This window comes from Physella acuta, unplaced genomic scaffold, assembly GCF_028476545.2.
Source record: "Physella acuta isolate Inbredline_101_S28 unplaced genomic scaffold, ASM2847654v3 ptg000802l, whole genome shotgun sequence".
NCBI lineage: Eukaryota > Metazoa > Mollusca > Gastropoda > Physidae > Physella > Physella acuta.
The window spans coordinates 168234-195709 of NW_026732320.1; the positions used below are offsets into that span (position 1 = coordinate 168234).

The 27476-nt window shown below is 37.0% G+C and overlaps 2 protein-coding genes across 6 annotated transcripts in view; one reads left to right on the plus strand and one right to left on the minus strand.

Annotated features, from left to right (window-relative positions):
* The window catches only part of LOC131951159 (zinc finger protein 728), a 154235-nt gene that overhangs the window by 117266 nt on the left and 9493 nt on the right, over window positions 1–27476 (minus strand). The gene's annotated exons all lie outside the window — the stretch shown is intronic.
* LOC131951164 (zinc finger protein OZF) overlaps window positions 1–27476 on the plus strand; it is a 40752-nt gene that overhangs the window by 12932 nt on the left and 344 nt on the right. For 3 of the 4 annotated variants that reach the window (XM_059313488.1, XM_059313490.1, XM_059313489.1), the window contains exon 3: window positions 1982–5652. In XM_059313488.1, the coding sequence (XP_059169471.1) occupies window positions 2013–3422 (1410 nt within the window). In that variant the 5' untranslated portion in view covers window positions 1982–2012 and the 3' untranslated portion in view covers window positions 3423–5652. Of the gene's footprint in view, window positions 1–1981; window positions 5653–27476 lie in introns of those variants that run through there. The other variant, XM_059313491.1, reaches the window with a different exon arrangement.

Genomic DNA, 27476 nt, shown 5'->3' on the forward strand with positions numbered 1-27476 from the left:
GGGAGTGCGTAGTAGTAGGTAGCATGTGGTATGAACAGTCAGTAGTAGAAGTAAATAGTACAGTGTAGATCAGTTAGGTAGAAACTTGAACATATATATCATTTTAATAAAGAACAATTATAGTCGAACTTGAATTGTGTGTTATTGGATTCATTCGTTGACGTCCCTCGTAAAAATCCCCACCCTCACACCAAAGAAGGGCACTAAATATTTTGCAACTTTACATGAACATATAAGCTGTTTTACCTAAAGCTTTAAAAATTCATATAAAAAAAACTACTGGGCTTAGAATGATAGTTTTTGTTGTTTATTAAATGGCAGAACCTCTTCTTGATTATATTAGGTTGTTGCTCGTAGTTTTTGAACTACATTAATTTCAGATAAAATTATACCACACAAAAAAAAAGGATTTTTTTCCCAACACATCAATACCATTTTTGTGTCTCTAGCTTCATTAGGGGCTAATTTATGGGCTTTTAAAAAATTGTGGGCGTGGCTAAAACAGCTTAGACCTTCGTAATTCAAGTCTATATTACGCAAGTAAAAAAGTTGGCACATATGGTTTTTTCATTGCATCATCACGGATTAGCATTTTTCAAAAAAAATATAATTTTATTGCATCATCCTGTATTTGCATTTTTCGAAAAATTAAAAAATTATAATAAGGCTTCACCCTCATAACAGATTGACATTGGGTTAAAAAAATGCAACTTTTAAAATAAAACTAGATCTTGTTTAATTTTTTAAACTGATTTATTAATACTTAGACTGAATACTAAATAATGTTACTACTATTGTACTATTTTACAACCAGTTTTTCTTTAGAAATGTGTAAGCACATATTACTTATTATAGTAACTTGTTACTTGGGTAGATGAAGTAGAGCAGACCTACACATGCAACACAATAATGGTTGACCAAACATTGTAATACATGTAGATGTAGTGTACTGTACCTGTGGTGGTGGAAATTGTGCGACAACACTCAGGGTTCGTACGCAGTCTGGAAAAAGTCTTGAATTTAGAAAAGTGAATTTAAGACTTAAAAAAGTCTGGAAAATCGCTAGTTTTTGGGCAGGATTTTTTAAAAGTCTGGAATCTAGTTTTAGAAGCACAACTTCGTAGTCCATATTTTCCAACTTAAAAAATTGCTTTTTTTAAGTGAATTTACTCCCTTTTTTTTCCTATGTTTGTTGTGATGTTTTTTCGCTGGTTCGCAGATAAAAAAACGGATGCTCAGTTACTACGTCATTGGAAGAAGAGGGGAAGGGAGGGAAGAGATATTTTGTGGCACGACTGACCGTGTGAATGTGTTACAAGTACTTACAATTGTCGTTTAATAAAAGAATGATCGCCGTCATGATTGTTAGGCTCTCGATTTTACCCGCTATTTTTTCATCGTTTGAGTTTGCATGCAGGCAGTCAAAACAAAAAGTTATGGGGGAGATGTGTGAGTGGTAGTTTAGATATTATTTATCAGTCTGTAAGGCGTCATCCATTTATGACTTACAACAATTTTTTTCGGATTTTAGACACCCCCCCTTCTCCACTACCCCGCCCTCTGTCCACACGCGTTCACTTACTTTGGATTAATATAACAATATGGCTTATAAAAAAAGGAGTCGCCCTTTGATTAATAAAGGCAAAAGACAAAGAAAACATGATTATATGATTCCCTACTGAGATTCAAACTCTGGGGATATGGGTTAACAGATGTGCACTGTGCCACCCAACCATTGTGTGCTAAGGCATGAACACTGTTTTTAACTATTAATCTATTCATAAACTTCTGATTGATAATAGACACTTCAGTTGTTAAAACAAATGTTACCATAGCTCAATAAGGCCTGTTTGATCTTTTTTATGACTTAAAAAATTCTATGGTGTTATGAAATATTTATACATTTTTTAAAAATGCAATCAATATATTTTCAAAAAGAAATTTTAATTTGGTTTTCTAAGCAAGATTATTTTTATTTCAGTTTTTGTGCAATAATTCATCAATCTAAAGCTATGGAAAACACAAATGACACTAATGGTATAGTTTGGGAGAGTTTAATTATGGTTAAACAGGAATTGTGTGACGACATCATAACATTTATGGACATGAAATCAGATGAAACATCAGCTATTTCAAGTTCAGAAGGAGTACAAACAAATATATCAACACTCTTTTCAAATTCTGAAGATATAATGCAAAATGTATCAACACAATTTTCAACTGTTAAAGACAAATACTTGGAGGAAACAATGCAACCTTTAGCTTTAGAAGATAAAAATATTGATAAAACAAAGCCTTTGTTTAATTTAGAAGAGATGAAACAAGATAACCCAACATTTTCATCTGCTGAAGACATGAAACCAAATCTATCAACAGCATTTTCAATTTTTGAAGATATAAAACCTGAGATATTAACAATTTCATCTTTGGAGAGTGAAAAACAAAATGGTTTCAAAGCACAGCAACAACTTTCTTCCCCACCAGATTCAACTGATTTTAAAGAAAATTTAGCAGTTTTAAAATCAGATCTTCAAAATGAATTAAAAGAACTCAAGTCATTGCATACAAAATTGATTGATAATCTCCCAACAGAATATCGGATCAATGATAAGGGACTGAAGACATACAAGTGCGATATGTGTTGTCAAAGATTTTCCCATTTTGATCATGTTAAACAACACATAAACATTCACACAAGGGTGAATCCATATGGTCATGATTTTCATCAGCAAGAAGTTGTTATGATCAGTCAGGGTGAACAGATTAACAAAATAAACCAAGAACAGGTATACAATAAGTCTAGTTTGTCTAAAAAGCTCACTACAAAGTCTAGTTTATCCACACACACAAATATTCATTCTGGAATTAATAAGCCATATGAATGCTATGTGTGTAATAAAAAATATCATAACAAAAATTATTTAGCAAACCATATAAAGATACATTTAGGAGAAAGTCCATATGAATGTGGTGTGTGTCATAAAAAGTTTACAAAGAAGAGTAATTTATCTAGCCATGAAATAGCTATCCATTCTAGTCTCAAGCCACATAAATGTGGTGTTTGTCATAAAAGTTTTGCTCTAAAATCTGCATTATCTATGCATAAAAATATTCATTTACCAGAGAGACCATATGAATGTGTTGTTTGTCATAAAAGTTTTTCTCATAAATCTAATTTATATAGACATAAAAATATTCATTTACCAGAGAAACCATATGAATGTGATGTGTGTCACAAAAAATTTAGTCAGAAAGGACATTTATCAGAACATAAAAATATTCATTTACCAGAGAAACCATATGAATGTGATGTGTGTCACAAAAAATATAGTCAGACAGGACATTTATCAGAACATAAAAATATTCATTTACCAGAGAGACCATATGAATGTGATGTGTGTCATAAAAAATTTAATCGTTAAGGTGATTTATCAGAGCATAAAAATATTCATTTACCAGAGAAACCATATGAATGTGATGTGTGTCACAAAAAATATAGTCAGAAAGGACATTTATCAGAACATAAAAATATTCATTTACCAGAGAGACCATATGAATGTGATGTGTGTAATAAAAAATTTAATCATAAAGGTTTTTTATCTACACACAAAAAAATTCATTTACCGGAGAGACCATATGGATGTGATGTGTGCCAGAAAAAATTTAAGAATAAGGAGGATTTATCAAAACATAAAAATATTCATTTACCAGAGAGACCATATGAATGTGATGTGTGTCACAAAAAATTTAATCACAAACGTTATTTATCAGAACATAAAAATATTCATTTACCAGAGAAACCATATGAATGTGATGTGTGTCACAAAAAATTTAATCATAAAAGTGGTTTATCAAAACATAAAAATATTCATTTACCAGAGAGCCCATATGAATGTGATGTGTGTCACAAAAAATTTAATCATAAAAGTGATTTATCAAAACATAAAAATATTCATTTACCAGAGAGCCCATATGAATGTGATGTGTGTCACAAAAAATTTAATCATAAAAGTGATTTATCAAAACATAAAAATATTCATTTACTTAATTTACCAGAGAGACCATATGAATGTGATGTGTGTCTTAAAAAATTTAGTACTAAACGGAATCTTTCAAATCATAAAAAGATTCATTCAGGAGAAAAACCATTTGAATGTGATGTGTGTAATAAAAAATTTAATCGTAAAGGTCATTTATCTACACACAAAAAAATTCATTTACCGGAGAGACCATATGGATGTGATGTGTGCCAGAAAAAATTTAAGAATAAGGAGGATTTATCAAAACATAAAAATATTCATTTACCAGAGAGACCATATGAATGTGATGTGTGTCACAAAAAATTTAATTATAAAGGTCAATTATCAATACATAAAAATATTCATTTACCATTTAATTATAAAGGTCAATTATCAATACATAATACATAAAATACAATACATAAAAACATATGAATGTGATATGTATCATAAAAAATTGAAGTATAAATGTAGTTTATCAATACATAAAAATGTTCATTTACTATAATTTTAAAGGTGATTTATCAGAGCATAAAAATATACATTTACCAGAGAGACCATATGAATGTGATGTGTGTCACAAAAAATTTAATTATAAATGTAGTTTATCTAAACATAAAAATATTCATTTACCAGAGACAATATGAATGTGACATTTAATCAAAATCTAGTTTATCTATGCACACAAATTTTTACTCAGGACTTGAATGTGTTGTTGGTCATTAAATTCTCTTTCACAAAGTTTTTTAATTATCTATATATAAAATTATTGCTTTTGTACTAATACCACATTGTGGAGGCTAAAAACACACCATTAATGTTTGTCATACATGACATAATACTCTTCATTTATAGTAATATTTGTCATACAAAGTATTACTAATGATTAATATGCTATCTAGACATTTCACACACTGGAAGAAAAACTACATGGAAAGAATGGATGTCATGAATAACCATAGCACATTTATTATCTTGTACAAGGTGTTATGGCTAGCTTTGTTCAGGTTTTTTGGAAAATAAGATGGCTAAATTCTTACCCTTTACATTACCCATACAATTAATACAAACCATTAATCAACACCAACATTTTAAATGTACAATTATAATTTGAATCATTGAAGTAATACTTACTCTATATTTTTCTATATTGAATATAATTCATTTTATGCAATTTTAAATTTTGTATAACTAATTATTTAACCCATTAAGTTGATCATAATTATGATAATTGAAGTGAGCAACAAAATGTATTAATTAATGTAGCTGAAAATGATTAAATTTTTAAGACATAAGATACAATTTATTATTATGATTATTATTGATGTTTAATTTATCTTTTTTTTTAAAGACATAATAAATATTTTCAGCTTTTAATTAGCGTTAATTCCGTTTTTTTGGGTTATTATGATTGGATCGGCTGTTATGATATATAGGTCTAGACCAGGGGTCTCCAAACTACGGCCCGCGGGCCATATGCGGCCCGCGAGGTCCTTTCATCCGGCCCGCGGAGATCTTTTTGTCCACGGAAAAAATGTTTGCTGGTGATGGCTGAGGAACTTTGCCCAGAAAAATTAAAGACATATCTGGAAGAAACTGGCCCCGAACTGAAATTTGATAGCTAATGCGGCCCTCGGACTGAAAAGTTTGGAGACCCCTGGTCTAGACCAATCTATACATATATATATATATATATATATATATATATATATATATATATATATATATATATATATATATATATATATAAATAAATGAATGTATGTGGGTTTGAATAAATTGAATATATTCCATTTTATGCAATTTTAAATTTTGTATAAATAATTATTTAACCCATTAAGTTGATCATAATTATAATAATTGAAGTGAGCAACAAAATGTATTAATTAATGTAGCTGTAAATGATTAAATTTTTTAGACATAAGAAACAATTTATTATTATGATTATTATTGATGTTTAATTTATCTTTTTTTAAAAGACATAATAAATATTTTCAGCTATTAATTAATCAGAAAGCGTTAATTCCGTTTTTTAGGGTTATTATGATTGGATAGGCTGTTATGATATATAGATCTAGACCAATATATATATATATATATATATATATAATATATATATATAATATATACATACATATATATATATAATATATACATACATATATATATATATATATTTATATATAAATGAATGTATGTGGGTTTGTTTGTTGATTTGTCCTTATGGCATTACTACACCTTTCACCTATCGCCATCACACTTTGGGGAGTTGCTGAATAGGTTTCTTTCTGTGTTGAAAGGGGTGGGGGGGGGGGGGGTGGTGGGGAAGAAGATTCAATGTCACAAGGGCGGCGCACCGGCAAAGTTCGATGCGATTTGTCTCTATAATACGGTATATAAAAAGTCTTGATGCGGTTAGACACCGTTCATCCTAGTGCCATAAAACTTTGGGGAGTAAAACTGCAACAGGCGCAGCTCACTAAATTAAATCAGGCGCAAAGGCGCCTACGTTCGTGCGATGTATAAATTGGGGTATTATAGTATTTTATCGAATGATATTTGTTTGCTAAACTTTGCAATGACTCTTTCGCGATTAAAAAAATATAGTTCGGCCAATTCCAATTGAATAAAATGTGAACGATTGTCCAGTTAAGTCTGTAGAGCATTGGGGTCGCGAATGGCTTTCTTGGGGGTCGCGAACTGGTAGACTAAACCCTAGCAATGAAAAAAAAACAACAACAAATATTTAGAAATTAGAAGAATATCTGAAATTCAGCTTTACTAACATCTCAGGAAATGAAATTAAGAAAAACAATGCGTAACGTGCAAAGTTGATCTCAGCCATGGGTCTATGAAACCTTCAAAACTCAAACGTCATTTTGAGACGAGTCATACGGTACACCAAAAAGACATGGAGCTCTTTTGTCGGCATGAAGTTAGCAGTGTTTCTTCCAGACTTTTTTCTCCGGGGGGGGGGGGGGGGGCGAACTGGAAGAAACTCTGGAAGTTAGTTGCAAATGTCAGAGTCTTAATCGAACATGTTTTCAAAAATGAAACACAGCATTAGGGAAATCATACAATGAAGTCGCGATAGAAATTGCCAAGCAAAAAAAAAAAAAAACAAAAAAAAAAACAACAATAGGACAAAATTTCATCAAACCCTGCATGTTGAAGATGGTGAAATTAATTCTTGAAGGTTCCGGTGCAATAAAGATGCAACAAGTATCTCTGTATAATAATACTATTCAACGACTTATAGCAGCTATTTCCTTGGATAGTTAAAGAACAAATTTTAAATGAAATCAAGCTTTCACCATTGTTTGATTTTCAAGTTGATGAATAAACAGACGTAAGTTCGTATTCGCAGTTGCTTGTCTTAGTAAAATATATCATGGAGAGAAAAAATACTTTTTTTTTGAAGCTTGATGATTAAAATGGAAAAACGTCTGTAGGATTAATTGTATGGATGGTGCTTTATCTATGTTTGGGTCAAAATCGGGCTTTTAGAAACCGATAAAATATTTAGCTGCCTAACCCACGGGAGATCTACTGCGTGATTCACCGGTATGCCCTCGCCAGCAAGACTCTTCCGACACCATTGCTAATAAACGTCGTAAATTATAATATTAAATCCAGAGTCCTAAACATACGTCTGTTTAAAGAACGGTGCAAAGAAATGATAAACATCACAAAGTTCTGCTTTTCTTCACTACAGTACGTTGGCTGTCAAAAGAGTGGTTGGAAAGAGTAGCATACCTAGCAGATATATTCCAACATCAACATAAGCTTAACCTGAAGCATCAGGGAAAATGAACGAATATTATCTGTTTTCAGGATAATCTCTTTGAATTTTTATGTGAGCGGGTGAATGGATTATTTATTTTGTATTATTTTATTTGGTACGAATCTGCGAGTGGATGATCCAATGAGGAGAGGCCACGGGTCCCCCTTCCGTCCGAAGCGGGCAGTATATAAACTGACCACTCGGATAATTTCTTCCTTTTTTTGACCGCCAGAATGTAGGTCAGGTCAGCTTCTGTGGTCGCCCTTTGTGCGTTGGAGGTATTTGTTTTTTTTATACTTTATCTTTATGTGATTTGTATGAATGCGACTGCCGATGTGTTCTCGTTTTATTTCTTTTTCGTCTAAAACGAGATAGTGAGCATCGGCATGTCTGGTATGCACGTGGTGTGTTATTTTGAAAGATTTAAAATGTATTTTTGATGTTTTCTAAACCCTTGGCGTGTGTTTTCGGACCACGTGGTTTAGGTCAGTGTGTTTAGGAATGTTTCCTACACTTGTGCGAATGCGTGTGTGCATTTACATTTTACTTTATTATGATGTTGTTATTGTGGGTTCCCCACGATGACTAGGATTGGCTTAGTCAATAGTCAGTTGTTTTAGACAGTAATTAGATTACTATATTTTAGTTGCCTCGAGTTTTAGGTTGTTTAAAATTAATGTGTGTGCTGTTTCGTGCAACGTCATGTTGAGTATCGCTTGCTTTGTGTCTGCCTTCATTGGGGCCTTAGCGGAGTGTGTTAACTTAAGGGCATGGGCGGGTGTACTTTTCGTCATAAATCTACTAAATCATCGATTTCCCACTTTTACTTGATCTATACAGAATAACCATCGTTGAATCTAAAAATGACATTGTTATGACCCTGAAAACATTATTTATTTATGAAAAACCGGGTTCAAAGTAGTGTGTTCAGGGTAATTTGTTCACTTTTTCGGTAAAAATAGCCATTTTTCGACCTAGAAAAGTACTATTAGATTTTGCGGAAGCCTAATGTGTTTCATATCAATGGAAAGGCCGTGACCTCATTTCTTTATTTGTTCTAAAATTAAAGGACCAATCAAAATACCTATTTTAATGTGATTATTTTTCTACGTCATAAAGTTGTTTATTTTACTCAGTCGGGTTTTTCCGGTGTGCAAATTTTTGACCTCAATTTTTTCATTGGCATTCAACGGCGGAAGCTAGTTAGCGATTGGTCGTTTCGCTTCGGAAGTAAACAATCCCTTAGTTTCAGCGCGTTGCTAAGTTTGATCTAGTTTTGTTTCTCTAAGCTTCTGTGAAATACTTACATTATTTTAACATATAATTATTTAAATTAAATATACTTTTAACAGTTTAGATTAGTTTGTGTGAATTATCATAAGCAGTGAGACGATTTAATGTTTCTCTTTCGATAATGGGTAGAACAAAACACTCGCTAAAAATAGATACACACATGAAGTTACTAAAGCAAAGGCACGTCCGAATGCAACTGATTGCATCTACCTCTACTCAATCTAGTACTATTCAGACAAGCACTGGTGCAGATGTAATATGCACATTTACTAAGAAACTGCGGTAATGTAAGACAGTTTTTACAGACAGAAGAAAGCACTGTTACATCTAGTATGGTAGTGCTAATTGTAAACAACAGCCATGCAGAATTATTGTCGACTGTGATTTGCTTCTTGATGTTATCAATACATTTCCTTGCCCAGAGTGTAACTGTGATGTAGTGGCTACTATTGATGAAAACAGTGTAAAGGGTTTGCTTCAAGCATGGTGTGGCAGTTGTAAAAATGTTGTAAACCGTATGTTTACAACTGCAAAAGAATCCAGAACAAGGCCATTCACAATAAACAAAGACATCGTCTTATCATAATTGGCTTTAGACATGAGACCATGCAAAATATACTGCTGTTTCTGCGATAGCATAATTCAGTATGGGGCCCATGCATGCTATAGCATTGCTGTCAAAAGAAGGAAACCATAGTCAAAGACTCAGTGAAGGACGCCAAAAAAGAAGCCTTCGCAACAGCTTTACTACAGCTCTAGGTACAACAAAGAAAGCCAGAAAAAAAGGAAACTAACAGCTGAACAAGCTCAGAAGAAATATATTCAACAGCACCATACTTCAGGCAATAAATGTGGTCAATTTTAGTGACATACAGCTGTAAATTTTCTTTTTTTGCAACTTTTTGTTGGTTTTTTGCGTTTTTCTCAGTTTGATACTTTTGTGTACAATTATTGAAATAACTTTGTTAATAATTATCAGAACTGAACTAAATTTGCTCCAGTTACTCTGTATATATGTTCAAATAAAACTGATAGAACACTTTTGGAAATTTAAAAAAAAAAAAAAAATTTTTTGTTGAAATAGTGAAAAAATTGGACGAAATAATGAAATTTTTACAGTGATGTATAGGAAAAAAAAGTAAAAAAAAAACTATCGTCTTTTTACAAAATGTAATCTATCAGAAGTGTTAAACACATGTGTCTTCAGACTATATTAAGATTTTATGAAATTTGTACAAACCATTTTTGAGTTATTTCCATTTAAAAATCGTCAATAAAATCCAATATGGCCGCCGTCACCATGGCAACGGAGGATTTAAAAAATAAAAAAAAATATTTTTATGCTTATCTCTTTGAGTTATAACTATTAGCCAAGTATTACATCTTTAGACTCGGAAATAAGGAAGTTGGTACTCATCACCCGCCCATGCCCTTAATGTTATCAATATAGATGTTGTTTATGTAAACCAATGGCTTCGGGCTTCCTTGTGTAGGAAAGATTGGTTCTACAATGAATTTGTTTACACGTTATTTTTAAGTTGCTAGTTCTTGGTTAGACAGTGGTTAGTTGTGTTTTTGAGAATTGCTTTTAGAATTGTAAGAGTAAGGATTAGTTTTACTCGAGGCTTTAGCTAGATAGTAGTAGTAGGTAGTATTTTAAACATGTATATATTGATGTATATATTTCCATGCATTTTTTCTTATGTTTTCCTTTTCTTTTTCTCTTCCCCCCCCCCTTCCAGTGAGGTTGCTTGTGCGACTTGGCTGGGTGTTTTGTTATATATGAATTGTTTTGTTTGTAAAAAGTTTGTTGTGTACGTATTGTGTTCTGCGTAATGTATTGTACGTGACGTATTGTACGTAGCGGTTTTACGTAGTGTTTTGTTTGGTGTGGACTTTTGGATGTCGAGAATGGATGAAGGGAGGTTTCTGTGTGTCAGGGCCTGGACCATCCTAGACATCATAAGGCACCTGTTTGGTATATATTGTTTTCTACGTAATGTCTTTTGTGTGTACTGAAGCTATGAGGTGAGGGCGAAGGCGTTCCTCTTTCCATGAAGTATACACCTGTTTTGTTTCGTTGAGTTCTTTTTGTATTGTATGTCTTGAGTGTTTTGTCTAGATCTAGATTCTAGTTTCTTTAATAACTTTTGGTTCCATATTTTGCTAAATAAATTTTATATTATTGTTAAAGCTTTTTTTGTTTTTAATTTAGACTAAGGTTAGGTTATTAACCAGTCTGGGTTTATCCGGACTTGCACTGACCGGACAGTAGTTAGTTAGATAAGCCTAGGGAAGGGTAGAGATAGATTTTAAGGTATCCCCCCCCCTTGCAGGGCTTACAAATTGGTAGCACGAGTGGGGTCAGTGCTTTAGTCTAGTTAAATTTTTGTTTTTCTGTTAGGACTAGGTTAGCTTAGTTAAATTTTTGTTTTTGATAGGCCCTTTTTGGAACCATATGTGTTTAGTTTATGTTTAGTGTAGGAATTGGTTGTTGTTAAAACACCCAGTCAGGTTGGCGGAGAGATGTGCATTGGTGAGCCTCTAGTGTGCTAGGCGGGACAAGGCGCGGTGTGTGGCACTGGACCTGGCGTGTGATGAAGATGGCGGCCTCGTGTGGTCTATACTGGACAACACACGGGCGTGGCGCGGATCTGGTGTGTACGGCAGACCGGTGAACAACGAACGGCTTATGACGTCAACCCCTTGACCCACAAAGAGGGCTACTGGAAACCCGCCCCACAGGTGTGTCGTGTCGGGCACACGATCATTGGAGGCGGGCAACAGCACGAGAGCCAGTGGGGCAAGGCGGTTGCGTCACCACCTAGCCCAGCCAAGCGGACGCTCCCTACCAACGGAAGGCCTATGACGTAGATTCCTCGACCCACAAAGAGGGCTACTGGACACCCGCCCCACAGGTGTGTCGAAGCGGAGGCACGATCGTTGGGGCGGGTAACAGTCGGAGAGCCAGTGGTGAAAGGCGGTTGATCATCTCCGGACCGACCTAGCGGACGCTCCACCGGTGTGCCTACGGTGACGCAAGACCAGAACACGGTGTGTTGTGTAGTGGACCCAGGTAGACGGGATGGACAGACAACGTGTCCCATTAGTAGCGGGCGGGTCTAGGCTGACCCTCCCCCCTTGTCCTTCTGGATGAACGACCGACAGGACTAGTAGCGCGAATCAGCCCTCAGTGAAGGGAACACTATCTTGGTGCCTTGAGTTTTTTAGGAAGCACAGAGACGCAAGATTAATGTTAATGGAAATTGTTTTTTTGCATTCAAGCTTATAGGCTTGGTGTAAGAGATGGGTGCATGTTTTATTTTAAGATTGTTATATGCATTTTTTGTCCTTACAGGGACTGTAAGATTTTTAAAAGGGGTGAATGTGAGCGGGTGAATGGATTATTTATTTTGTATTATTTTATTTGGTACGAATCTGCGAGTGGATGATCCAATGAGGAGAGGCCACGGGTCCCCCTTCCGTCCGAAGCGGGCAGTATATAAACTGACCACTCGGATAATTTCTTCCTTTTTTTGACCGCCAGAATGTAGGTCAGGTCAGCTTCTGTGGTCGCCCTTTGTGCGTTGGAGGTATTTGTTTTTTATACTTTATCTTTATGTGATTTGTATGAATGCGACTGCCGATGTGTTCTCGTTTTATTTCTTTTTCGTCTAAAACGAGATAGTGAGCATCGGCATGTCTGGTATGCACGTGGTGTGTTATTTTGAAAGATTTAAAATGTATTTTTGATGTTTTCTAAACCCTTGGCGTGTGTTTTCGGACCACGTGGTTTAGGTCAGTGTGTTTAGGACTGTTTCCTACACTTGTGCGAATGCGTGTGTGCATTTACATTTTACTTTATTATGATGTTGTTATTGTGGGTTCCCCACGATGACTAGGATTGGCTTAGTCAATAGTCAGTTGTTTTAGACAGTAATTAGATTACTATATTTTAGTTGCCTCGAGTTTTAGGTTGTTTAAAATTAATGTGTGTGCTGTTTCGTGCAACGTCATGTTGAGTATCGCTTGCTTTGTGTCTGCCTTCATTGGGGCCTTAGCGGAGTGTGTTAACTTAATGTTATCAATATAGATGTTGTTTATGTAAACCAATGGCTTCGGGCTTCCTTGTGTAGGAAAGATTGGTTCTACAATGAATTTGTTTACACGTTATTTTTAAGTTGCTAGTTCTTGGTTAGACAGTGGTTAGTTGTGTTTTTGAGAATTGCTTTTAGAATTGTAAGAGTAAGGATTAGTTTTACTCGAGGCTTTAGCTAGATAGTAGTAGTAGGTAGTATTTTAAACATGTATATATTGATGTATATATTTCCATGCATTTTTTCTTATGTTTTCCTTTTCTTTTTCTCTTCCCCCCCCCTTCCAGTGAGGTTGCTTGTGCGACTTGGCTGGGTGTTTTGTTATATATGAATTGTTTTGTTTGTAAAAAGTTTGTTGTGTACGTATTGTGTTCTGCGTAATGTATTGTACGTGACGTATTGTACGTAGCGGTTTTACGTAGTGTTTTGTTTGGTGTGGACTTTTGGATGTCGAGAATGGATGAAGGGAGGTTTCTGTGTGTCAGGGCCTGGACCATCCTAGACGTCATAAGGCACCTGTTTGGTATATATTGTTTTCTACGTAATGTCTTTTGTGTGTACTGAAGCTATGAGGTGAGGGCGAAGGCGTTCCTCTTTCCATGAAGTATACACCTGTTTTGTTTCGTTGAGTTCTTTTTGTATTGTATGTCTTGAGTGTTTTGTCTAGATCTAGATTCTAGTTTCTTTAATAACTTTTGGTTCCATATTTTGCTAAATAAATTTTATATTATTGTTAAAGCTTTTTTTGTTTTTAATTTAGACTAAGGTTAGGTTATTAACCAGTCTGGGTTTATCCGGACTTGCACTGACCGGACAGTAGTTAGTTAGATAAGCCTAGGGAAGGGTAGAGATAGATTTTAAGGTATCCCCCCCCCCTTGCAGGGCTTACATTTATCAAAACTGCAAATTTGGCGAAGAAAAATACGTATTGTAAATATTGTCTGCAATGTGGTAGATGAATCTGATTGTGAGATATATAAAAAATTGAAAGAGGATTCTGGGCATCTTGAATCTCTAGAAAACGAACAGTGGCCTTATTTTCCCTGTGTTGAAAGAATAAGAATCTGCCTTGACGCGTTACGTATTCTCTGCTTCCCTTGCTCAGTGTTTCTTCCAGACATTTTTCCGACAAGGTAGGGGGGAGGGGTGGCGGGGGGATTTTCAAAATTTCTCCAATTAAAAACAAAACAAAGAAATAAATAAGTGTTGTGAATGGACTTAAGTATATTGAATGAGTTTGAGAGTATGTGTGTAGTTGAATGGAGTTAATATAGTTGTGGATGGTTTGAGAGTATGTGTGTAGCGATATTAATAAAAGATTATGAATGCGTGAATAAATAAGGATGTGACGTAAGAGAGAATGTTTTCGTTGTTATGAGGATAGTTGGAAGTCAGTCTGCGTCTTGTCGTCGTCATGTTAGGTTGTGTTAGGAAGTCTTCGTCCTGTGTCTGCTGTTGATGTAGCTGTTTATTATATGTAATAAAATATGGAAACATCGTGGCGTCGTTCAGTGTTCTCTTTTTGGATCGTCGTCATCTATTGCTCGTCGCGTTCAGCATCGACCCTGTACCGAAACTCACTTCGCAACATATGGTGGAAGCAGCGGTTTGCTGAACTTATCTGTCGCAGTACGTTCCCATCTACACTTGCCGTGATGTCATCTCATCTGTAGCTAGCAGTACGCCTTCATCTAGATCTAGATTCGCCCGTTATCTACAGCAGTACGTCGTAATCTACAGTATCAACGGTTGTTTAATTTGATCGGGACTCAGTTGTGTACCAGACCCTGACCTTGGACCGTGATGAATGGACTTTTCGACGCGTGATGTGGCCTGCTCGAGTCGTCGTCGTTTGCCAGAGACGGACTTTTGGTTGACCGGCGCGATATCCAGCGACTATATCGGGTCTCTCATCGCCCATTGATTCCCGTCAAGGTTAGAACTACAGATGTGACCGTTTTCATCTTTGGTTCGTGCTGAGTAGTAGTTCAAAGGCCGGCATTTATTTGATGTCCAGAGTTGTTTATTATGACGTCATCGCCACTCGTCCCCGACCCGGAACAATGACCGTGCTGTTTTCGTCGTGATGAATCTATCGTTTATGCAGATTTTCTTCATGACTGATGCTTAATTTTCGGGTTTCTTCCTACATCGTCAACTGTTCGTTGGAAGAGTTTACGTCATCACCCTCGTCTAACCCACATCGTCGTGATCGGCTGAATTGTTTGGCCTACATGTTTTGATGACGTTCCTGACCTTCACCATGTCAAATTTCTTCGTGGTTGACTTTATCGACAGTGCAGACGAGAATTTTCTGCATTGCGTCATCTTCGTTTGTTCGATCCAGTATTGGTCGAGATGAATTCCCTAACTACAAGAACGACATTATCTACATGGATTCTCGGAGTACAAGTCGACGTCAATCTGCGTCACCAATCCAGTGTGTGTGACTGACTTGGACTATACCAGCATGTGTACTACAAGTCATCGCCTGAATCTGATGTGGCCTATGGAGTGTGGGATCTGGAGTTGTCATGAAGACCTGACGTCTGGGATTGTTTAAGTTGAGTACACCTCTTCCATTTTTTTAAGATACTAAGATCTAATACAATTTTTGTGTGTGTTCATTTTAGTAATAAATAATATCTATTTAGGCCCTACTGGATATATTTTTTTCCCAACATCATTAATCTAGATCTAGAATCCAGTTACCAGTGTCATAGTTCACACTAATTGTGTGACATTTCATTTGCCCTGTAATTTAGAATCTAGTTTTATTTAATATTTAGAAGCAAATCATGTAATATTTGGGCATATTATCTACCATCCCGGTAAGTTAAGATGATTAGTTTTAAACAATACCAGTTACTTAACACTATTAGAGCAATATGGTTTTACTCTCTCCAGTTACCATCATGGAGATAGAGTACTGTATTTTGTTATTGTGTATATAATTTTGGTGGTAGTTATACTGTTTACTATAATTTAAATTTAAATGTATAATTAACTTGTCTTATGTTAATTACAATTAACCATTCTCATTTAGGGAAGCGCCTTAGAGAGGGCGTTATTGAAATATATAGCGTTAGGTTCCCTTTATGTGCATGTTTGTATTATGTATTGACTATAAGTAATTTGTTAGTGCTAGGTTTAGGAACTCTTTGGTTTATTGGATATGATATCAATTGAGGATATATTTTCTGATTTGGTTGTTGGACCCAGTATTTTCCCTGTTTCCCTTGTAGAGTAGTTGTATTGTCGTAGTCACCCATTCATGCTGGATGTTGTCTGATTGATACGTAACGTAGTTATTTGATGGATATTGATTATGGTTATTTGGATCTCGATGGTTTGCCGAGATATTTTGTTTGTCCCGGGGTCATGGAAAATTGTCCTCCATTGGATATTATATTTGTATACTAATAGTTGGTTGGGCGTCGTCATGCACCATTAGTTGATATAGCAAGTGAAATATGTGATTAAGTTATATCGTTATATCTAATGTACACTGTGCTAAATTATTGTACCCTAAGAGGTTTGATTTTCTTGGTTGGATAATGAACCCATTAGCTTAGTGTTGTTTTTGGAGATAATTGATCTTCATCACTAGATAGTTGATTTTGTTTTACGAGACTGAGGATGCAGTCCGTTTTATTTTTTGGTATCTCGAGGTTGTGCCGAGTACCTGGTTGTTGTTTTAGGGGTTCATGGGAAATACTCCTATATGGGATATAGTATTTGCTTATTGATAGTTCTGATTTAGTTCATTAGTGTACGCCATTGTATAGATTAACTATAATATCTTTAGGTTTAATTGGTTTGAATAGGGAGTGCTGGTATTTGCTTAGACTGTTGATTTCCTGATTGTCGGATAGTAGTTTTTTTATGCTTAAGGATCAATTGAGTTATATAATATATGGCCAAATCGTAGTGATTTTAAATATTAGTTGTGATTTAATTTTTTCACATTTTAGAAGCCATGTGCCTTTGCTATTTGGTAGTAATATTATATTTTAATTACAGGAAGAGGTGCTCAACAATGTTAATTTTAAATTAGAAGCTATTGTATAGTTTGGGTACTTGTTGGTCCTGGATTATTTTTCTTATAGCTTGTGTTGATGTCCAGAGACAAGAAACCAAATGATGTGTGGGGACAAGGTGTTGGTTGGGACCAAATGATGTGTGTGCTCAAGCTGACTGACACGTTGAGGAATTATCATGGACTACAGAACATTGTCTTGGTTGAATGTTTAGCACATTGTATGGATGCATGTGTTGAAGCTGAAAATAGTTTGATGGTTTATGTGTGTATTTTCAGCTAAAGAAAGGAGAGGGGTATGTTGTGAATGGAATTAAGTATATTGAATGAGTTTGAGAGTATGTGTTTAGTTGAATGGAGTTAATATAGTTGTGGATGGTTTGAGAGTATGTGTGTAGCGATATTAATAAAAGATTATGAATGCGTGAATAAATAAGGATGCGACGTAAGAGAGAATGTTTTCGTTGTTATGAGGATAGTTGGAAGTCAGTCTGCGTCTTGTCGTCGTCATGTGAGGTTGTGTTAGGAAGTCTTCGTCCTGTGTCTGCTGTTGATGTAGCTGTTTATTATATGTAATAAAATATGGAAACATCGTGGCGTCGTTCAGTGTTCTCTTTTTGGATCGTCGTCGTCTATTGTTCGTCACGTTCAGCATCGACCCTGTACCGAAACTCACTTCGCAACAATAAGGTTGGCGTTAACAGAAACTCAACCGCGAATGTTGAGGCTAGTTAATAGCATGCAATTTCACTCATCGTATTAAAACAGTTATCAAGAATAATTTATATTGAAAGTCTACTGGAAAATTTTATTTAAGAGCTTATAAATTTCCTTACTAATTTTTTAATTCTATGAAGGTAGGGGGTCACTTACTTTTTATAAAAGGGGTCAAAACTTAAAAATGTTTGGGAACCACTGCTGTAGAGAATCGTATTTTTTAGAACGAGGTGCCAGGACGGTATTTCGTTTGTTATATGAAATAGGAGGCCTATAATTGTACATTGAAATATCAGTTTGATAGACGATTCTTTGTTTAGTTGACTCCCGCTGATTGCGTCGACTTCGCAAATAGCGACTAAAAGCAGATTGTTTTTCAGACTAAAGGAATACAGCGAGGTTAATTCTGTGCTTGAGGGAGATACTGAATGCTTAGTGTTCTGCTGACGACCCAAAAGTAAAAATCCATTTTTAAACCTGACTGTCTGTGGAGCAAATGAAGTAGAGTTCACCTGTTTCTGTCACCTCGGTTAGGTACTATCAGAGCTGGTTTAACTCAAGGACATACTACTCACTTTAACCTGGACTCCAACTGGAGACTTTCGGTTTAGCAGTCGCGCTCTGATGACCCATTAAATGGAATGCAATGATATGTTGATTAGTTTGAGTCATCAAATGAGTGGTGAGAACGTGGATCTTGATAGATGATCGAAATGTTCAAACGCCTAATTAAGAGACGTACAAGTTTGCAAAACTATGTTTTTCCGACTCAGGGAGCTGTAAAACATCAAGATTTGCATCTCAATTTTTTTTCACGATTACAAGTCTTTTTCTATACTTCATATATACGAGAAAGTAAAAAGGGGTGTTGGGTTATTAGTAGTATTGTAATCTCAACTAATTTTATAGTTAGAAATTAGGGTTAGGCGTATGGTAGGACCAGGGTTGGGGTTAGGGACAGGGTGAGCATTGACATTAGCCAGCCAGGTGTGAATTTAGTTAACTACCAGTAACCTAACACCCCTTTTTGAAAATGATACCATTATCGGACTTCCATTTGTCGGAGATTTCAGTGTCGGTTTGGTCAGGGAGTTCATTGTCAGTTTTGTCAGGGATTTCAATGTCGGTTTTGTCAGGGATTTCAATGTCGGTTTTATCGAGGATTTCAATGTCGGGAGTTTTGTCCTATATGGACAGTAGCATTTTGTGGTCGGATATTTTCAAGGGAGCCGTATATCACAAGGTCATTTATTTTTAACGGGATCGATTTGTCAGGACCTTTAATATTGCCATGTCAGGGTACTTTTTGATGTATGAGGATAACCAATATGCAGCTTCTTGCTACAATTTTAGCAAACATTTTTTATACTTACCTACAGTTTTATTTTGCTATACCTGTTTTTATTTGCTAGTTATATTTTATTTATTGTCATGCTAATTGTTGTGAGTTGAGGACAGGGTCGACAAGAATCAAACACGAAGTCCGTTCACAATCCGTTACTTTTATTGCTTGTAAGATCACACAACCTAGGATGCCTATAAGAGAATGGACCCCCTAATATTCCTAACCCCACCTTTTATACCCCACCTAACATCTAAGTTTTCTGCGCTCTATGTCACTTCCCTCCCAATCGTTCCTATGCTACAAAATGTGTGTGTACTATTTATTTACATTCTTTAATCTGAATATACTAAAATAGACTATAGCTTGAAGGTTAATGGAAACATGTAAACAAAAGGAACGCTACTCTAAATCTACGTAAATACTTATATGTAACAATCCTAACATACCCCCCTCCCATAAAGGCTAATAATATATCCTTAATATGTTATTAGCTAGGACATAATATACACCAACAGACGAGACAAATCTTGTCTTCCTTCTTGAGTCAATATGGTTGCTTGTACAACTTGAGACAGCCAGACGCTAATAGGAATAAACAAACATACCAAGCTAACAATATTCAGTCACTAAGTCATAATTCAAATGCATCTTAACTTACAATGTACCTTTTCCTTAAAAAAAAAAATTTATACTAACATCTACTTATCTCAAATTTAAAACACAATAATTATTGTAATGCAAACATGTTATCAAACAATATCATCATCTTAAAACCATCATATATTTACATAATACAGCATTAATTGTAAACCTTTAAATGATCCTCTCCCAGCCCCTAATATCCTCAGTTCCTAGATAAAGTATCTGCAATAACATTTTGGGCCCCAGGAATATGTACAATGTCAAACCTGTAATCTTGTAAGATAAGTGCCCACCTAGTCAACCTAGCATTATGAAGTTTTTTATTTTCTAATGCTACCAAGGGGGAGTGGTCATTCAGTAAGGTAAAATGTGTGCCCGATAGGTACTTAGACAGCTTTGTGACGGCCCACACGATCGCCAAACATTCCTTCTCAATCGTAGCGTAATTTTTTTCTGACTCGGATAGCTTCCTGCTAACGTATACAACAGGATGTAGATGGGTATCTACCTCCTGCATTAAGCAGGCACCGATACCAAAAGCAGAAGCATCCGTAGCCAAAAGAAAAGGTCTGCCTAGATCAGGTAGCCTTAGAATTGGCTGCTCCGCAAACAACGTTTTAATACTATGTAATGTATCATCACATTCCTTAGTCCACTCAATACCCTTGTACCTTCCTTTCTTTATAATTAACACTGTGATTGGGTGTACCAGTGAGGCGAAATTAGGAATAAATTTCCTATAATAGTTGCACAGTCCTATCAAACTACGTACTTCTTTTAGGGATTTAGGAATTTTTATGTCTAGAATATGCTTTAACGTTTCGCCCACAGGTTTTACAGTTTGGTACGAAATCATGTGACCTAAGAATTGGATTTCTGTCATGCCAATTTCAACCTTACTGGGTCTTGCTGTTAGACCATTATTTTTTAACGCCGTGAAAAGCGCATGTAAACCAGTGATGCGCTCATCCTGGTCCTTAGAGAATAAACAAATATCATCAAGATAAGCCACTGTATCATTATTACTCGCTAACACCCGTCTCATTAATCTATTAAAGGTGGCCGGTGCATTAATAAGCCCAAAGCTCATAAAATTCCAATGATATAAACCAAAAGGTGTCACAAAAGCAGTAAATTTCTTAGATGGTTCTTTAATCGGGATCTGCCAGTAACCTTTAGATAAATCGAACTTAGAATTTTTTTTTTGCCTGTGCTATTTTGATAAACAGTTCCTCCTGGTTTGGCATAGGCTCTGCGTCCGGTATTGTGACCTTATTCAACTGTCTATAGTCAACACACAACCTGATCTCGTCATTTTTCTTTTTCACCAAAACGATAGGTGCAGCATATGAGGAGTCAGACGGTTCAATTATACCGGATTTCAATAAATCTTGGATTTCGGCTTGTATCCGTTCTCTATAGTGTAATGGTATATTGTAGGGTTGTAGCTTTATTGGTCGCCCAGATGTTAAATTGATTTCATGTTCTATAGCAGTCGTTTTACCAGCAATGGCAGACAATACGTCGCAGAAGTCGAGCAGAAGTTGTGAAATTCTGGTTTTAATGTCATCAGGCATATGTCCTAATTTTACATCCCTATAACTCTCTTGTCCAGATGACACTGTGTGAATCTCGTTGTCATCACGATCTTCAGTGTTGTTAATCATAACGCAATTTACTGTAGGCGTCACGGTAGACAATTCCAGCTCATCTGGCCGGACCTCGAATAAACTGAAAATATTCACATGAAAAATACGGTGCTTATTATTTATATCGACTTCGTAGTCTACATCTGTCACTTTTCTAGTAATCTTAAAAGGCCCCCGCCAAGCCAGCTGCATCTTATTGTCTTTTGAGGGTAATAAAACCCTCACTAAATCCCCCACATTGAATTTCCTCGATCTCCGGCTATTATTGATTCTGGCTCTGTATATTTCTTGATTAATATCTAATGACATTTTAGCTGTTTCACAAGTCCTAATTATTTGCTCACGTAGATCAATAACTCTCTCATAAGACATTTTTGTGTCACTATCTAATTGTTCATTCAATAGCAGGGACTTCATTAGCTGCATGGGTCCTCTAGGATTCGCGCCATATACTAATTCAAATGGGGAAAACCCGGTGGCTGTATGCGGTAATTCCCTATATGCAAATAACAAACATGGTAAAATTAAATCCCAATTAAAGCTATCAGTTATGGGTAGTTTACTTAATATGGCCTTTATAGTGCCATTGAGACGTTCGCAAATGCCATTGCTTTGAGGATGGTAAGGGGTTGCAAAAACCGGTTTGATACCCAACAAACCGGAGATTTTATTAGTTAGTTCTGAGCAGTAGCGTATGCAGGGGGGGGGAGCAGGGGGAGCGGCCGCTCCCCCTATGGCCATTTTCAGCAAAGTGGCGCCTTTTTGGAAACTTTTTAAACTCGAAGTTTTAAACAATGATATTTGTTAAAAAAATAGTTTTGGTCGGCACATCTATGTAAATCACAAGATTTTTTTCATACAGCAATTTAGCATTATTGTACTAGTCTAGTAGTGTCTACGTTTACAACACGTATTAACAGCTGCATCAGTTTGCCATTCTAAAAATAACCATTACGATGCATTGCAATGTTTAAAAAACTTCTACGGGTAGTACCACTTGGCAAGAGAGGTGTTAAGTTTAAGGCAACTGTATAATGTATTTGCTTACGAATAATTGAATTAGAAAATGTTATACATAAAACTTCACACATAAGTACTTTATATATATACAGTTTGAATCGTGTGATTAATTTTAAAAAAAATTACAATACAGAAACAAATTAAATGCAACTGATGTGGCACCTCTATTTCAATTTATTATAAGCAAACTGCGTAGTGGTGGGGAAATTTTGACAAGGTCAACAACGTCATCGTGATGAAGTAGTAGTATTTTTACATTTTGGGCGATAGTGATTACGATTTCAAATTATATGAAACAACCCCCCTCCCCCATGGACCCCTCGGTAAAAAAAAAATTGTCATAATACCACTGCTACTTATTTAAATCTATTTCTGTAATATATATTTGTGTAATATATTTTGTGTAATATATATCAGAGGCGTAGCGACCCTTCCCGCGCCCAATGACAAACTTTCAATTTTCACCCCCCTCCCTCGAACTTTTGATTTGCACCCCCTCACTCAAACTTTCGATTTGCACCCCTTCCCTCGAACTTTTCATTTTCACCCCCCCCTCTCAAACTTTCAATTTGGCGCCCCCCCTAAGGTTGGCGCCCGGGGACATATGTCCCCCCCCGCACCCCCCCCCTCGCTACGCCTCTGATATATATGTATATTTAGAACAGTCATCTAAAAACTGACGCTATCCCCCCACACCTCACCACTACAATTGTGTAGAGCGACATTAATGTCCCACCTAGGTATACACTGGGTTGGATAATTGACCTAAAGTGACCGGACAGTGGTGAATGAAGTACCATGCCGCCAGAAAATTAGCTTTTTAGACGTAAAACTCTGTGAATATTGTTTTTGCAATTACCAGTAATTAAATGTGTAGATATATACATATTTATATTAAGAGAGTGATTATTTCCCCTATTTCACTTGTCTTAAATAATTTCCCAGGAATTATTATGTAAGACATTTTTTTACAAGAATTACACAACAGATTGTGTTACGTTCATTGTTTTTGGTTGTAGTGTGTCTATATTTTGTTTTTGTTTAGATTGATACAATTTTTGTTTTGTCGGCCTACATTGTGTTTTTTCTTATTTCTTCAGAGTGCTACTTTCAATTTATTTTACATCATAGCGAAGTAATGACATACATCTAGTAATAATAATTATATATATATATATATATATATATATATATATATATATATATATATATATATATATATATAATACACGTATATAGAACGTGTTAAAATTTCGGCGCCTTTTTTGCTCTTTTCGCTCCCCCTACAACGAAAACCTGGATACGCCTCTGGTTCTGAGGCAAACTGGGGCCCGTTATCGGACAATATCACTTCGGGAAAACCCGTTCTAGAGAAGAACTGTATTAAACAGTTAATTATATCGTTCGCAGTTGTGGATTTAAGAGGGTAGGCCTCGGGCCATCTAGTCGCTAGATCAACTATGGTCAGCACGAACCTGTGGCCTCTTGCAGACGTAGGACTCAGAGGACCAATAACATCTATCGCAATTTTCTGAAATGGGCGACACGCTAGATCCGTTTTTTGTAACGGTGCTGGTTGTGGCGTTTTCCCCTTTTCCCCGCAAACTTTGCACGACTGTACATATTTAGCTATATCCCTGTCCATACCTGGCCAATAAAACGCTGTCTGAATACGTAGCTTTGTCTTTCTTCGCCCCATGTGACGTGCAAGTGAAAGATCGTGTGCCTGTTTTAGCACGATAGATCTATATTTGCTGGGTGTGACCAACTGTGTATACTCCCTGTCCTTGTCTCTGTACACGCGGACCAACGAATTATTCTTTATTGTAATAGCATGTGACGTAGACTTTGATAACGTGACTGAATTTTTTTGCGCTAATCTAAATATTTTCGCGAGGCTGGGGTCATCTTTCTGTTCCTTCTGGAACACCGCCGGATTCCATATCGATGTGACCTGTTCGTTTGATGCTTGTCTCGTCAACATGTTATTTACATTATCTGATTCTTCTACCCGTAGGGTTTCTAGCTTTGTATGAGACCTAGTTTGTGCCAGCGTAATTCGCTGCGTCTTTAACCACTCATAGATATAATTTTCTGAAGGATTACCTATACCTGGACCGTTAGCGAGGATTAGGTCATACGGGCCCTTTTTAAACACCACCGCTTTCACCTTACCTGTATAGCTAGGGGTATCGATATGTATTATCGCCACAGGCCAGGTGTTCGCTACACCACCAAAACCTTCAACCTCCAATAATTGTCCTGTGTATTCATGTGGTTCAACGAAGTTACATCGAACCCCACAAATATTTGCACCCGTATCTCTCAATGTATCAACTATTCTATCCCCCACTCTACATTTGATAGTACATATTTTAGTGGGAGGTTCACTATCAAATACAAGACCTAGTCATCTTCTGTCCCTCGGCGTATCAACACCATACCGTCGGTCGCCATTTGAGCTATGATTCCCACCACCACCGTTCCTACATTGTCTACTTACGTGTCCCGTTCGGCCACACTTGAAACATCTTATCGGTCTCTGGTTAAAAGGCGTGCTACTACAAGGGCAATCCTTATGAGAGTACTGATTACAGTGATAGCAGTAATTTCCCCTGGGTAACGAGGAGGATCTATTATCTGATCTATTATATAGGCCCTCATCCCTGTATGAGCTTCTACCTCTCCCGGATTGTGAAGGTTGGGCGGTAAAAATAGTGTGCGTCATTTGTGTTGAGTCATTTGCGACTGGTCTATCAGGGTGAGCAGCCTGATATTTTTATCTGTTATCGTTGGCAGGTCACGAGGTTTACGTTCCTGTAGATAACTAAACAAGTCCCTATCAACCGAACAAAGAACCTTGTCCACCAGGAAAAATTCCTGTAGGTTATCGGCAGTTCGTTCTAAACCAGAGGCCTCAAACCACTTGTTGAATGTGACACTAATCTCGTTGATGAATATTTTAAAATCATCCGAGTTACTAGGTTTTAAATTACGGAACTTTTGGCGGTACGCATCTTCCGTGAGGTGATAATATTCTAGCAGAGTTTGTTTTAATATTTTAAACTCCTTCATCTGATGTTCAGTCAGACTCTGGCAGGCATCCAGCCCCCTACCTCCAATTAGCACAAGGAGTTGGGTGCCCCATTGGGATTCAGGGACATTTGTTGACCTAGCAACGGTTTCAAACCGACGAATGAACGAATCGAGATTGTCCCTACCTTCCTCAAATTTCGGGATCTTACCCAATATTCCCATTCCCGTACTATCACGGTCCCTATTGTCTGTTACTGTTACCTGATGCCTGGATTCCTCCAGGCGTAATTGTAATCGGAGCTTTTCAAGTATAACTCAGCCCTACTCTGTTGATCGGCCAGCCTAAGTTTTTCTAATTCTATTTCCGCTCTAGACTTTTCTGTTAGTCTAAGTCTTTCTAAATCTAGCTCTATCTTCGCCCTTTGTTCAGCGATCGCAATATCTAATTTGGCCTCACTAGTCTTACGCTCCTTTTCTGCATTAATCTGCGCCCAATCATCCAGAGCTTCGCCTGAATAGCCTAGCCTTTCCCCCAACTCAAAAAGGAGACCCAGATGTTCGGCCGTTCCCATACCGAACCGTGTACCACAATGATGGGTAATAACAATGGAGGAATAAATTACGAAAGAGTGGAATGTACACAGGACCAAGAAAGCCCACAGTCGCAGTGATTATCTGCAGGCGGGGGTCCTAACGTTATCTTCTAACAATAACGCCCTCTCCCAGGTATGTCCCCCACCTGAAGATAAACAGAACCTACTGGACAATAGAGGAATCGCTTAGAATCCTCCTACCCTAACCGCCCTTATGAAGTAAGCGATGGAGGACAACTATAAACTATACAAATATTAAATGCTATCTAAGAATGAAGGAAAAGGTACTTATCTTTAAATAATCCAAAGCTTGTATCCCACGATGGTGTCACACGGTGCGCACTCGGTCCACTCTCCACGTCTGTAGTCCTGAACTTGATTGGAGTCAATAGACGATCAGAGACCCGATATGGTCGCTGGATATCGTAACGGTCGAACAGAAGTCCGTCTCTGCCCAAACGATAACGACTCGAGCAGCTAAATCAAGTGTCGAAAGATCCATTCACGGTCCAAGGTCAGGCGAATCTGGCACGGCTGTAGATCACGGTGCACTGCAATAGTTGGCAGGCGAATCTGGCACGGCTGTAGATCACGGTGCACTGCAATAGTTGGCAGGCGAATCTGGCACGGCTGTAGATCACGGTGCACTGCAATAGGTGGCAGGCGAATCTGGCACGGCTGTAGATCACGGTGCACTGCAATAGTTGGCAGGCGAATCTGGCACGGCTGTAGATCACGGTGCACTGCAATAGTTGGCAGGCGAATCTGGCACGGCTGTAGATCACGGTGCACTGCAATAGTTGGCAGGCGAATCTGGCACGGCTGTAGATCACGGTGCACTGCAATAGGTGGCAGGCGAATCTGGCACGGCTGTAGATCACGGTGCACTGCAATAGTTGGGGGGCGAATCTGGCACGGCTGTAGATCACGGTGCACTGCAATAGTTGGCAGGCGAATCTGGCACGGCTGTAGATCACGGTGCACTGCAATAGGTGGCAGGCGAATCTAAATGCAGGCATGTTGCGGCAAACGATAGGCGTAGTGTAGAACACAACGGTCGTTAGGAAGAACCATCGGGTGGGTGTACGTTGTTGTACTGCGTTGAGCAACCAGCTGCCCCACCATCTGTTGTGAGTTGAGGACAGGTTCGACAAGAAACAAACACGAAGTCCGTTCACAATCCGTTACTTTTATTGCTTGTAAGATCACACAACCTAGGATGCCTATAAGAGAATGGACCCC